Here is a 13,031-nt window from a genome sequence, read left to right on the forward strand (position 1 = left end):
AGATAACCAACGTTGGCAGATTTTTATGCAGCCCTGTTACCATTCAACAATTGGAAAATGCATGAAGTCCAACTTGTGTAGTTCAGTGTTACAACATTTAGCTGCAGGCATTTTGATGATGCAAAGACCAAGGAATGTTCCCACTGAGGCTCGGGTGTCTGTATTGTACCGACAATTGAGAAGTCGCACTGTACTATAGTAGGCCTACTACATAAGATAATGCTATGAAAGCTGCATTTCATGAGTGTAAAATTCTGGGCAATTCTTCAGTGGATGATTACACATTGTAAAGATAGTCACCCTATACCGTGCCAATGAAAAAAAAAACATGTGGCAGTAATTTGCTGAAAGTATGAGAGGGAAAAATGTTCTGCACCACTGCTGCTGCCAGAAGTCAAACCCTCAATTATTTGGATGTTTAATGATGTCCTAATGATTATATTTGCTGTATTCTCACACGCAATGATTCCAGCTTCACTTAAGCAGAAGAACCTGAATCAGTGTAGAAATGTATGGCACAACTGGGGGCTGGGTGCGAGACGTCCGATCAGGGGGTAAAAGGCGGTTTCCAAGTGCCCATCCACAGCAACGTTACATCATCTGCAAGTGGAAATCTTCTTACAGTTTCTCCTGCATTTGCATCCCATATAGGATTCTTAAACTTAATATCTCTCGGCTGTTATTTCACGTTATCTTGAGCTGAATGCCTTTGATTTACAGTATATACGCACGCATTATAAACTTCGCTGACCTCGAATCAAGCCTGAATATGTACTGAGCTTATCGTGCATATGTCAGCAGTCACAGTTGTGCTAAAGAACAATAAAGGACAAAAGCTTTGTGTAACTTTCTGCTCATTCAGAGGTTAGATAGCCTTGGGTGTGTCACCACCACCCAGAATTCATGTTCCAACCTCTTTCTTTTCAGTTCGCAACTTGGGTTCATATTTTCCCTCTTAGTAGTCTCCGATGACTGTCCTTTTATTACAAAATAAGAAATAAAAAAATGCACAAATCAGTTGTCAGGTTTGAATTTTGGCTCAGGCCTTCCTGCATAGAGTTTGCATGTTATTGTGTGGGTTTCCTTCATTTACTCGGACTTCCTGTCATATTGCCAAAAACATGCATGGTGTGATCATGGAAGAGCTCAAATTGTCCATGTGTGAATGATTGTTTGTCAACATTAAGCCTGTGATAGGCTGGCGACCACTCCAAAGTGTACCCCATCTTTCTTCTACAGTCAGCTCCTTGCACCTACAAATATTTGCAAGCTAAGCGGAAAAACATTGTGGATGAGCAGAAGCTGTTGTAAACAACAGTATTTTCTACTTCCTACTGTAACTCGGTGTTGTACTTTATTTAGTTAAATGTATGTAGACTGTTCACCCCAAACTGTTATTGTTGTCGTGAAGTGTTGTTGATATGACATAGATTCTCTTCACTGCCTCCTGTAGTCTGGGAGAATATCAACCACAAGTTGTGTCGGCCAGATTCTGCATTTCTCATTTCCACGCGGGACTTACATGCGTCAAACATAACCACATACATTTTTAATCACCTCCTCCTATTATACAACAAATTGATGAATAACTAGTTTTGAAATCAGATGTCAAGAATTTTAGTTCATTCAACTATTGTTCGGGTTACTGTTCTGAAAGGTCCACCAATTCCGGTCCTCGAGGTCTGGAGTACTGCAGGTTTTAGATGTTTCCGCCCACTAGCACACCTGATTCATATAATCAGCTCATCAGCATGCCTGATAACGATCCTGATCTTTAGTATCAGGTGTGTTGGTAGGCGGAAACATCTCAATCCTGCAGTAATCTGGACTCGAGGACCGGAAATGGTGAACCCTGCAACTGTAATAACGGATTTAGTAACAAAAAAATGCAATTTACCAACACTATTTATGGACAATATGCCACGGAGGAGGCGGGACTTCCGACTTTCGGGTTTTCACCCATCAACTGTGTTTCCGTTTCCGGTTTGCGACATGTGGGCCGCGTCCCAGTACTTGCGCTTCCGCCTTTGCGCCCCTCGGTTGCCTGTTCCCGTCGACGGGTGCGAGGCTGCGGTGTGTAGTGTCTGTCTCAGTGTCCGAAGCATTTCAGATAGCCGAGACGCCCTCCCGCTGATGAGCGAGAGCGTGCGGTTGAGGGGCGCAGGGGTGGCGGTGCGAGTGTTGGAACACGGCCAGCAGTGGCCGAAAACGGCGCTGATATGTAAAACCCAGAAGACGGAAGTCAGTGGCATCTATCCCATTAGACAATTTTTGAAGTTTTGGTACAGATTTTAGCAAGCATCATTGAAGTTGACATGACTTGAGTTGCTTTAGCGGGCTACATAAAATGATGTGGCGTGCCAGATCTGACTGCCAGGACTTGAGTTTGACACCTGTGGTCAAGAATGAGGCCCCGTCCAGACGGAAGCAAAGCCGGTTTCGTTCCTCAAACAAATCTCGTACACACAGAAGCATTTCAAGACTTGCGTGTGTCCAAAAGAAGACGCTGAGGACGTTTAACGGCTGCAATGTATATGCCAAGTCTGGAGTTAACGGAAAGCGTAGAAGAAGAATCAGCAAAGAAAACGAACACTTTCTTATCTAACTTTATTGCAATCTACAGAACAAACATGGCTTTGCATGTATCGAAACAACATGAAAAGGACAAACACAGGAGAAGTGACAATGGCGGGTGATTTAAATACAACACCGCTTGTTGAAGGTGGGAATAAAGAAGCTAAATATTTTGCTGCAAAAACATAAGCAAGCTAAGGAGGCTGCGCAAAACGACTACGACACGGCCATCCGCCATTGTTGTTGACAGACTGGCGGTTCGCGCGCAGTCACGCCAGAAATGGCGCATACGTGATCAATGTGCAACAATGCGTCGTCATCGAGCTATGACCATTACATCATCACTGGAGGAAGATCCTACATATGGTGTCCAGACGGACGCGTACAGGGCCCGTTTTGAAACCTTTCCACTCTGGAGCCCGGTTTCAAAAGTGATCGGTTTCAAGCTCCGTAACGGCGCCATCGTGTGGACGAACGGTCTGAACGGTAAGAAACTTGTGAGGATACATTGAAACTGGCCGTGGTGTGGACGGGGACGTGGTTCTCAAACTATTTCCATCAACTGCGGTACGCCTCAAAAAAAAAACAATCCGTAGCCCTCCAAGTACCACTATTATAAGCAACCATAAAAAAATCAGCTACAGTTTAATTCCTAAACAGTATGTTTTAAAATTATAGAAAGCCGCTGTAACATAATGCACAATTTGAACATTAACGCTGTGCTTTAATATAACAAAAGACAAGCTCAATTTTTGAATCACCTGTGTGGGAGGAGGGAGACATCTACAACACGCAGGACTGTGGCTCTCTAGTGCCAGGGTTGCCTACCAGTGCACTAAAGTATTGGGTCACATGCTCATCCCAAAGACACACAATGGAATTAAGGTCAGGGTTGTCTTCTTCCACACTAAACACAGTCAAGCATGCTTTGGGAGCTTGATTCCAAATTATGCTGGAAAAAAACAAGGTCTTCCCCAAATTAATCCCAAAGAATTGGCAAAATAGTCTATGTGAAAAACTAAGTTCAGGGAGCAGCACGGGGTTTTATAGTCCAACCACTAATTGATTAATTCATTGATTAAAACATGTATGTGGATATTATTGACTACATGAGATGGGCAAAATATGACCTACATGCCACTCTGTGGCCTTTTAATCAGATCCGCCAAGCATTTACACATTTGTTTTGTTGCATTAATTTACCACTTTTGCCCTAAATTGGTTAATTAAAACCATTATTAATTTGTTTATTAACTCAATGATTTCATAACTGATGTACTATAAATCATTATAATCTAATTTAAATAACAGTTAATTCATTAAATATTAATATAAATATGATATTAATAGGAAATAATACTAAAATTAAGAAAATTTGCATTAATACAGTTTTTTTTAATCAATAGTGGACTATGAGCACCGAAGTTTGCAAACCCCTGGTGTACGGTATGTCCACTTAGCATTTGTGTCGCTCGAGCCTAAAGGAAAGGCATGTTAGCCTAATAGGATGGCTTAAGAAAACTGTTCAAATGACATGCACTCGTCATGCTTAGTGCCAATAAGGCTCGAGAGCTCAACGTGTCAACTGTGCTCCTGCGTACCTTTCTTCACAAGCAAAAAAACACAAATTCCACATTCTCTGACAAAAGAGACACAACCTTGTAAAAGGCAGCTTGATTTATTGGCTTCAGGAAAACCTATACCACAACTTCATCTAGTGGCCAAATGCATGTACTGCTTTTTATGCTTGGCAGTGATGTATTGGTTTCCCACTTGCTGATCGCGGCTTCTTGACAGAAAGAGCAAAGGCAGACTCCTTATGAACTTTAAAGTAATGGTGTGATTTTTCTTTGCCAAATTCAACTAAAATGGTGTGTAAGAGGAGATCAGTTGGTAACAGCTGAAGCCTCCGCTTGCTCCTCCTGAGCAGTAACGGTCTCTGTGACAGCGGGCTCCTCCTCCTTCTTCTCTTCACTGATGCTCACCACATTTTCTGCCGTGGTGGCTGTAGTGGTGCTCTTTTCTGCCGCAGCCTCCGGGCCAGACACAGAATCGCCGCTCACCTTGACGGTTCCAAATGAGCAGCTGACATAGGAAGGGGAACGGGAGCTCTCCAGGCCATAAGCGTTGTAATTTACAGCTGTGCATTAAAAAAAAAAAAAATTTAACATGTCAAAAACATACATATATACACATATATACACATATATATATACATTTATTTATTTATATGTTAGGGCTGTAACAAACGATTTCAATCAGAAAATCGTTTTTGATTTAAAAGATGTGAGCGCATCGAATGAATTGAATCGAATCCTTACAGTTTAAAATCTATTGAGATATGTATGGAATTGTCTTATTGGAAATACTGTATATCTTTGAAGGAAACGCCACATTTACAGTGCTTCATCATACATCCGAAGTTCATTCATATCTACGTATAATGACAAGAAACTCTTTGCATCATACCGTCTCGAACTGAGCCGTACCAAATTGAATGGAATCGTAATCTCACTGAACGGAACCAAATCGAATCATTCCACTTTATCGTCGAACCGTCCTTGAATTGCATTACACCACATATATCAAGGTGCATATCAGATTGTCTTTTATGGGGGACACGCAGACGTGAACAACTATAAGTGACATGTGATTTAAGTTTGTTTATTTCACTTAATGCCTTGCATCGATCCATTTTCTATTCTACTTATCATCATTAATATGTCGCCTATCCCAGCTGTCTTTCACCGTCTAGTGACCACCCAATCATAGGGCATCCACAAACAACCATTTGCACTCGTATTCACACCAGCATTCAAATAAGGTGCTGAGCTGTGATGGTGGCCCAGACTTTTAGCTCACTGGTAGCGCTCTGCGCTCCCGATTGGCGGCCGGAGGTTCGGTCCCCGAGCAGAAAATCTTGATCCACTAACAGAAGCACTGTCTATGAAAATAAAGGCCAAAGTCTTGCAATTGACTGTAATACATACACGATATCTTGGACACGTTGGTCTTGATTCCAGTTGCCAACCTAGAGAAAGACGTACACCTTAATTACGGAAAACAACATGTTTGACGGTAAAATGGGCTACGCTCATCATCATCCCACCTGTCCTCCTCTCCCTCAAGAAGTTTCCTGTAGGTGGCGATCTCAATGTCCAGTGCAAGCTTCACGTTCATCAGTTCCTGGTACTGGCGGACTTGCAGGGCCATGTCCTGCTTGGCCCTCTGAAGAGCCTCCTCCAGATCTCTAATGCGGAGTTTGGCATCGTTCACCGCCAGCTCGCCGCGCTCTTCAACCTCAGCGATCTGAGCCTCCAAATTTTTGATCTGACATTCGGAGAAACGCGGTGAATAATGCATAGTTCTTGGTGGCTACAATCAGTCATACGCAGGAAGTGATATCTGTGAAAATGAACCATTTGGTGCTGATTCAATCATCACCTGTGCTTTGACCATGTCAATTTCAGACTGGAGCCTCATTATTCTGCGGTTCATGTCAGCAATCTCCGCCTTGGTTAATTTCAGGTCTTCGCCGCATTTACCGGCAGATTGCTGCATTTCAGAAAACTGGACAGACGCAAAGAAAGACACCATGTGTGGGTTTATCAAATTGACTTTATCACAGGTGCTTATAATTCTGAAAAGAAAAATTCTGAATGGGCAGAAAATTATTCATCAGTGACTGGAAAAATATTCCATAGGCTGTCCTGTTGAAATAATACACTACCTTGTTCTGGTACCATGATTCAGCCTCAGCTCTGCTTCGATTGGCGATGTCTTCATACTGGGCACGCACTTCAGCAACAATGGCATCCATGTCAAGGTTACGGCTGTTGTCCATCTCCACGATAACAGATGTGTCCTTGATTTGACTCTGCAGCTCGTGGATTTCCTACACAGGGTCAACCAAAAGACACATAAACAGACGTGAAATTGATATACAGGTTATTAGTGTGCTGGTGAAAGTAAGTTGATTACAGCATCAAAGATCTGCCTCAGGAAATCAAGCTCATCAGACAGTCCATCAAGTTTGGCCTCCAACTCTGCTTTGATCAAATACGCTGCATCTGTGTCCTGCGTGGCAACAGACACACAAAGAAAACATTGTTGCACACATCAAATATGCAAATAGCCCTTGTGCTGGAAACTTAAATTTTCTGGGACTGTTACAAAAATGGTCAGAAGATCTGAACACACCTTCTTCATGAGGACAAAGTTGTTCTCGCATTCATTGCGCTTGTTGATCTCATCCTCGTACCTAATAAAATAGAGTAATATACAAACATAGTATTAAAAATAGATCAATATAGACCAGGGCCACATCAGATCGTTTGAAAAAATTAAAATTAAAATTAAAATTAAAATTAAAATTAAAATTAAAATTAAAATTAAAATTAAAATTAAAATTAAAATGATAATAATAATAATAATAATAAAATGATTAATTACATTAGTTGTTACACTTTTTGTTTGACTTTTTTGTGTGTGATGCTGCCACAGTAGGGTACCAGAGATGACAAAGGAAATGTAATGTGTCCAAAAATGTAAGGACATCACAGGGGATTGTCTGTCTCCTCAGTACAATATTTACTAGTAAATGCTGACATCATGTAGAACAAATGGCAAAATTGTACTGTGCCGAAAATGATTACTCTTTGTTATTTTACAAACAACACTGTTAAGTAACAATTATTTAGACAGCACACTACCAAAGTAACCACCACCCTCAACATGTACGTCGTTTCTGCCTCAAAACAGACATAGGCCTACTTAATTGTATCAATACCTATAAAATGCCAGTAAAATTTACTCTACAGAATTTACTGTGTAACCTTACCATTATGTATCGTCAAATGTTGAGTAGTTTTACTTTATATTAGTAACCTTATTTTACGATGGCAATACTATGAACAGTTTAATTCACATCGGAACAGTGTGTTTGGCTATTGAGGTTCCACTGTATTATTTGTAAAGCAGTACTCTTCTATCTCGGAGATGTCGAAATGAAACAGAAACATCAACTCACTTGCTCTTGAAGTCCTCAACCAGACCCGCAACGTGATGCAGTTCAGATTCCAGTTTGACCTTTTCATGGCCCAAGTTGTCCAGCTGCTTGCGCAGGTTGGCGATGTAGGCTTCAAACATGGCATCGATTCTGGAGCATGTTGGGGTTTGCTCCTGCAAAAGTTTCCATTTGGTCTCCAGCATTTTGTTCTGTTGTTCCAGGAAGCGTACCTGCAGAATAATAAAACATGATTTAATCACAATAATTTCCAGAGGAGGGCATTCTTTACCAGATAAGATGCATACATTCCTGGAGAGATTTGACTACAATGGACACTGATGAATTAACTGTATGGCATGTGGTACAGGCGTCTTTCAGAATGTGTGTAGAAGAGATAGCAGTCACAAAATGAATAGCTTCACTGTGTGGCTGGATAAAGAATGCCATGAAAGAAAAATGACTCCTCCGACACCACATCATCAATGTCATGTCAATTATTAGTCACTCAACTTGGAGTCACAATGAAGCTTCTAGCACACTGTGTGGTGGTGTTTCCCAATTGTGACACACGGTTGCCCATTTACAACGTCTCCATTCTGTGGGGTCTTGGGCAAACAAAATAAGCATGCATGTGTCGTTCCACAATGTCCAGGAAAGGGTAGAGAGCTTCTTTTTTTCTTTTCTTTTTTTTACAGTGCAAAGAACTTGTGTGATTGATTCACAGGTTAACTTCTGGCCCACATTTTTGATGGGGCCCCTTTAGACAACAAAACCAATGCATGACTTACAAGGGTCGATATCGAGATAACAGCTGATCAATCACTGGCTGAAAGCACATTTTTCATTCTTATTGGGTGTGATTTTGCAACCATTGTTTGAGGAAGGGTGCTAATTTTGATCGATTTGACCCAATATCATGAATTAGTTAAAATTTACTCAGATCTGTGCTTCTCAGTTATTTTTTGTTACGCCCCCCGCAGGAAAAAAAAAATGGTGCCAACCTCCCCACACACCCCAATTTTTTCCGCCTCAACTATAAATAGCATGATTTGTCTATTAAAATTCTCTGCAGAGGAGCTAATAATAATCCTTGCACATTTTTTAGCAATTAGAGCATGACTGCCATCTACTTTAGTGGATGTGCAATTACACTTTAGTACAAAAAAACACACACCTCTCCATGAGATCACATCATATTGCCCCCGCCCCCACAACCCCTCTATTTGAGAAGGACTGACTTAGTGAGCTAGAGTCAGTCAATTTTAGCACCGCATTATTCTTTTTGCTTTTACATGTTCACTCTCATGTTGACAACACTGTCAACTTTGCAAAAATATATTACACGAATAAGGTTTGTTTTGACTTTTGGAATCAACAACACAGCAATGCTTATTTACATAGAAGGCTGTATGTGGTGATACAGCAGTCTTTCTAAAAATGTGGGGCGGGCCGCCTTTGGAGTGGCACAGCGCGATGCCAGTGGGGGGCACGCGATCCCGGGGAACATGCTTCTTCTTTTTTTTCTGCGTACTTGAATAAAGTGTACAACTGCACATCCACTACAGTGAGTGGAGATGTGATTTTATTTTATTTTTTAATTCTCAGGCAAATTGAAGCATTTCAAATGTTTGTCTTCTCTTACTGTTACAGACTAAAAACAATTTTTATTTTACGTTGTTCTTTGTTCTAAGTTGATCTATATTTCTTACTTGCTTTTTTTAAAAGCTATTCAACGCAACAAAAAAAAAAGAATTTCGAATCACTACTGCCACATGTGGCCGAAAAATGAAACTACGCGCCCCCTTCATCTCGTACACAATGCACACAAGATGTCACATCCACATACAGTGGATGGGAAATTTGAACCTGAATCCTGACTGAAAACTATTGGCCAGAGGTTTGCAGTAGTACCCATTGTGAACAACTAGGGTGTTAATCTACTAATTGGAAGATGTTTCAGTCATAAACGGTGAAATATAAAGGCTATTGTAGAGATATTTTTGGGTAAATTCTTATTCAGAGCAACTTTAATGTTAATAAGGATCCATTTTTTTCAGAGGTCTTATAACAATTGCATACACGTGATACTACGTGATACATGGCGGAGAATTAGCCCACAATGCCTTATTCCTGGGGGGGGGGGGCAGAAAATCTTTGAGAAGTACTGTCATACACAGAAACCTTTTTAGTCATTACCTTATAAGTCAAAAAGTTGGATCTCTTTCAACTTGAGCTCATTTGGTTTGCTACATTTAAGGTTATGTCCACATGAACATATATACAGCATTCTCACAAACGACAAACTGAAGCTTTTTAAAACTTTGTCTACAGCATGTGTGAGTGGAGACAGAGCTTCTTGGCTTGGGTCATTTAAAATGTGTGACATGACCTATGATGTATTTATTTCCATCTTTCATGGGCAAGGTTGACTCTGGACTGGTCATCAGTCATTTTCAGGTCATATTTAAACTTTATTTAAGAATAGGATTTCCTATGACATAATGTGTGCATATTTAATTATGATTTTTCTGACCTTGGTTGGCCAAAAGAATGTCTTAATGTAGCTTTTTTCCCCCAAACTTGTTGGGTGTTCACATTGCGTTTGTTTTTTACATCAGAGGACTGTGTGGACAGGGCCAATGAAAAAACAAACTTTGTTCTATTTATTACCTCATCCGTAAAATACGTCCCTCTGAACAAACGTGAACCAAATGGAATCTTTTTAAACCCTATTGAGTATGGACATATACCTCCGTTTGACCCTGGAGATAAATGTGGAGGCGGCTTACTGAGCCAGTGAACAAAATCTGACGAAACTTGATTCTTAGTGAAGTTGACTGACCTTGTCAATGAAAGACGCAAAGCGGTTGTTGAGGGTCTTGATCTGCTCCTTCTCCTGGATGCGTACCGACTGGATGGTGGGGTCAATCTCCACGTTCAAGGGGGCCAGCAGACTCTTGTTCACCGTCACTTCTGTGATGGGGGCCACCGCTTCTTGGGTCATGCCACCCACCATGCCTCCACCGAAGCCCACATAGCCAAACTCCAATCCACCTGCCCTGTGACCTGACCCCCCAGCAACATACCCTCCGACCACCTTGAAGCCTCCTGCGCCAACGGCGGCGCCGCTACTGCCCACCCCACCGTAGGAGCCGCGGACAACACAGCTCTGCCTGGCGGAACCCACACCTCGACCACCGTATCCAGAGAAGGAGCGGCTGCTGAAGCCCTGACTCGGGCCCTTGGATGTGGACAAGGTGGAGAAGGTGGTGGTCTTCACAGCTCTGGCAGACATGGTCACAAAGGATTCTGTAGCAGTGAGGTGGGGTAAGAGGAGGCTCGGAGACTCTGGTAAAGATAGGAGAGTCAGGCAGATAGACCGACCTTGGGGTTTGGTGCTATTTATCTGAACAGGGGAGGGTCTGTTCAGGTTCGTGATTGGCCAATGTCATGAACACGGGAATATGGCATGGGGTGTGGGAATGGGTGTGTTGTCAGTGAAGAAAATCACATTTAGTTGCACGTTTACAGCCAGCAAAATGTTCAAAAGAACTCATGTTTGTTGGTCCAACTTCTTTGAAACCAAACCAGGGATCTCCCATGCTATTGCATCTGTTTGTTATTTTTTCTGGTTACTTTTTTTTTACATCCGCAAAGCTAGTTTTGACATTAAAATATCTTCATAAATATCTACACACAGAGAACTAAGTCAAACCTTGGGCATAACGAAGCAGCATATCAATTTCTGACCGCCTCGATGTTACCTCACTTCACATAGACGTGACATATTGCAAAGTAAATTGCCTTCTCCCTGTTTGACATGCTCCGCACATTTGTGGTCAGCGACTGTATGTCTCAGAAATGTGACAAATATATTTTTACCCTTTGATTGGTTGTGCTCGCGTTGTTATGAATAGTTTTTTTTTTAAGCACATACTGTAAAAGAAAGAGTTAAGTGGACTTTTACAGGTAGTATGAACATCAACATGGAAGCATAAACATTCCTTCTTTATCAGCCCATGGAGAGCAAACACGGGATGTTTTTTCTTGTCCCACCTTAAGTCTCAAATAGCTTTCAAATTACCCATAAAATCCAGGAAAGATACCAATCATCCACTGGGTAGAAAGTCTTTGGACTTTGTGGCCTTTGACAAATAAGTTTTGCCAAATGTGATCACAGTGGAACCAGTGGAATGCAAATGTGTGACATTTTAGTGGAGGTACTTTTGCATTGTTCTTCAAGTATCCCAAAACGTTTTTTTTTTGATAATTTCTAAATTCTCCATTAGAAAAGTAAGAGAGTGGGCTGAGAGGCCAAAATGTCTTATCGCAAGTCTATTAAGAGGAGACTGACGTTTTGCTTTGTATGAAGCTGCTAAGTGACACACCGAGTGAGGAATGTGCTGAAAGACTCACATACATGTTACAAATCAAAGAGGATGACGGCATGGATCCGCAATTAAACGTTAAACAAGTCTAGTTCAAGAAAAAAAAGTTGAGATATGAAACTTTATAATGTATAGCATGCGTTATTTCCCAGTCCCAGATATTTTGACATTACCAACTAAATTTTAAATACAATTTTGGAAAGTGTTCTACAATTCTATACTGTCCCAGCAGTGAAGATAGATGCTCCACTTAAAACAGGTTATAGCCTCTGACATATAGTATATATGTTATGCATAAAACAGGAAATTGGATTAGAATTTTGGAGCAGTTGGTCCATTTTATTAGGTTTATTTTATTTATCTTATTTTAAATATCAGTGGTTAGTATTTTTTGTATAATCCTACCAGCACACACAACCAAGTAAACCTGCATACAACATAGGGAAGCATGTGAGAAAATAATTTCTCCTTAGGTGAGGTAATAAAAGTGTTTAGAAACACAGAATTTGAAAAATACAAGAATTTTAATTCTGTATAAGAACTGATAATATTTCAAAGCTGTATTCTTGTGGGTGGACTTGTGGACTGTGTTCAAGAGGATCCTCCCAAGCCTTAAAAGTTATCTGTCAAGGCAGTCATAAAATTCACATCCTGCCTTTCCTCCGTGTACTGTACAGTGCCACTGTTGCTCAGGATATACAACACATCACACTCTGCCCTGTTGACATCGCCAAAAATCACCTTTCAAAATATGTTCTAACCTTTTACTGAGTAAAAATATATATATTGATAATCATGCCATTATTAAGACCATGGTTTACAATGTTTTTTCCCCGCAAAGCTTTCCAGTGGGTGTCAATTATACGTTTGGCTATATTTGGCTATTCACACGCCTGCCCGGTCGCTATCCGGGTTTGTACTGTATAGTTTTAAGTTGTAGTATCACAGTTCACCACTAGATGGCAGAAATGGCTTTAACTTTTTGTTGTTGTTGTTGTTGTTTTGCAAATGTTTTTTATGACGTGTTACATCACCAAAAGGGAAACAGTTAACAGTTACAG

The 13,031-nt window shown here is 40.9% G+C and overlaps 1 protein-coding gene across 1 annotated transcript; it reads right to left on the reverse strand.

Moving 5' to 3' along the window:
- Positions 1-4,460: 4,460 nt before the first annotated feature.
- LOC147166994 (keratin, type II cytoskeletal 8-like) lies at positions 4,461-10,877 on the reverse strand. The gene is made up of 9 exons (XM_086086895.1): positions 10,425-10,877; positions 7,604-7,812; positions 6,775-6,835; positions 6,556-6,651; positions 6,305-6,469; positions 6,019-6,144; positions 5,684-5,904; positions 5,565-5,605; positions 4,461-4,714 (listed from the first exon to the last, which is right to left on the reverse strand). Exons 1-9 carry the CDS (start codon positions 10,875-10,877, stop codon positions 4,461-4,463), a joined length of 1,626 nt encoding a protein of 541 aa, XP_085943021.1.
- Positions 10,878-13,031: the final 2,154 nt, after the last annotated feature.

The sequence above is a fragment of the Leptonotus elevatus genome, chromosome 10 (genome assembly GCF_054856555.1).
Source record: "Leptonotus elevatus isolate MCC_2025b chromosome 10, RoL_Lele_1.0, whole genome shotgun sequence".
In the NCBI taxonomy this organism is placed as follows: Eukaryota; Metazoa; Chordata; class Actinopteri; order Syngnathiformes; family Syngnathidae; genus Leptonotus; species Leptonotus elevatus.